The sequence below is a fragment of the Bremia lactucae genome, linkage group LG8 (genome assembly GCF_004359215.1).
Source record: "Bremia lactucae strain SF5 linkage group LG8, whole genome shotgun sequence".
Lineage (NCBI taxonomy): Eukaryota > Oomycota > Peronosporomycetes > Peronosporales > Peronosporaceae > Bremia > Bremia lactucae.
The window spans coordinates 922,558-924,197 of NC_090617.1; the positions used below are offsets into that span (position 1 = coordinate 922,558).

At 50.1% G+C, this 1,640-nt stretch overlaps 1 protein-coding gene across 1 annotated transcript; it reads right to left on the minus strand.

Moving 5' to 3' along the window:
• Positions 1-380: 380 nt before the first annotated feature.
• Positions 381-743, minus strand: CCR75_002584 (uncharacterized protein; the record flags this gene model as incomplete). Its single annotated transcript, XM_067960681.1, has 1 exon — positions 381-743. One exon carries the CDS (start codon positions 741-743, stop codon positions 381-383), a length of 363 nt encoding a protein of 120 aa, XP_067823333.1.
• Between the last annotated feature and the right edge of the window lie 897 nt (positions 744-1,640).

Genomic DNA, 1,640 nt, shown 5'->3' on the forward strand with positions numbered 1-1,640 from the left:
TTTCTGTGCAAGGTGATGACGATGGCGTAAGCCATCGTAAAAAAAGTTCTTGTGGTACCCCTGCTTCAGTGGGTACCACTCAGGGGAGTGAAGACAATAAAATGTCACATCTCGCCCCTGAGAAAAAGCCGTGGCTTTTGCCAGAACGGCTAATTAATAGCTTGTCTGGAGATACTATTCCTCACATTAAATATCCCGACAAAGCTACATGGCCTTGATCCCAGCGCGAAGAACTTTCGCGCTGAGGAAGATTTTTATCTCGATGCTTTTCTTAAGTATCGATGGTTTAGTGGCAACAATAAGCGAGATAAAGTCTCGCTTATGCAAGCCTGGAGCGCGTTCATTCGCAATGTCAAAGACATTGGACGCGAAGCCTGGCTTCAAAAACTTAAAACGAATCGTGTTAAGGCTGAGAAATAAACTCCAATCGGTTCAAAGTATAAATTGCATCGGTTGTCACGTGAGGCTTGGCTTCCATGCCTCACGTGGGGTGATACCTGTCCGTGTTGTGTTGACAACTCGAAGAGGGTAAAAGGGGATACCTTTTCCCTTTCTTCGCCCTGGGGAAGGGTCGCATCTCTATTGATATGCGGGATGCGATTGACGTTTTGCAATCGATATACAAGCGCCAGAAACGCGTTTTTTCCGATGGGCCTTCTGAACCATCGGATAGGTCTCGTCATACCGACGGACGAGGCCCTCAAAGTCAGCAACCAGCTGGAAACGAGGCTCTCAGCTGTCATGTGAAGGTGGATAACCACGCCAGCGAACAAGATAACTCGTTCGCTGCCCCTTCACATCACGGTGGTTCTGGATACGTTCCACAAGGAAACGTTGACCACCGTGGGAATCCACCAATGGTGGAGGAGGGAAAATTAGATCCGAACCGTGTGTCGGATCTAATGCATGGATTGACAAAATCGATCACTTCCTCCATGATTTGGAAAAGAGACTTGACCACGAGCGCGGCAAGCGTCGCTCGTTGGAGCAGACGGTGCAGGCTCACCATATCGAGCGGTTGGAAGACCGTTCGAAGCGTGCGTACTCCATTAGATCCGAACCGTGTGTCGGATCTAATGCATGGATCGACAAAATCGATCACTTCCTCCATGATTTGGAAAAGGGACTTGACCACGAGCGCGGCAAGCGTCGCTCGTTGAAGCAGACGGTGCAGGCTCACCATATCGAGCGGTTGGAAGACCGTTCGAAGCGTGCGTACTCCATGTTGGAGTACAAACAAAAGTATCATGCTGTTCGCAATGAGCTGTCGTCAGCTCATCGTAGTTTCGAGGATATTCGGAACCGGCATGAGAAACTTCAGGTTCAACATGAGAATCTGGTTTGCGATCACAAGAATCTTTTGGGGATTCTTGAAAGGGTGGTCAAATCCGTCCTCGGAAGAAGCCGCGTACTGATGGTACGGGCGGAGCCGACCAACGTAAAACGTAGGATGCGTTCGCATCCTACGTGGCAATTCTATTGTGTACGCATTGCCTCTNGCAGAACTCATGCGTCTCGCACGCTGGTTCTTGCCATCGCCCTTTGGGAAGGGAGTCCTCTTGCTGGGCATTTTTGCCCCAGCAGGGACCCTGGCATAGCAGCGAGCCATCATATGGCCGCGCTTGCCGCATTTAAAACAG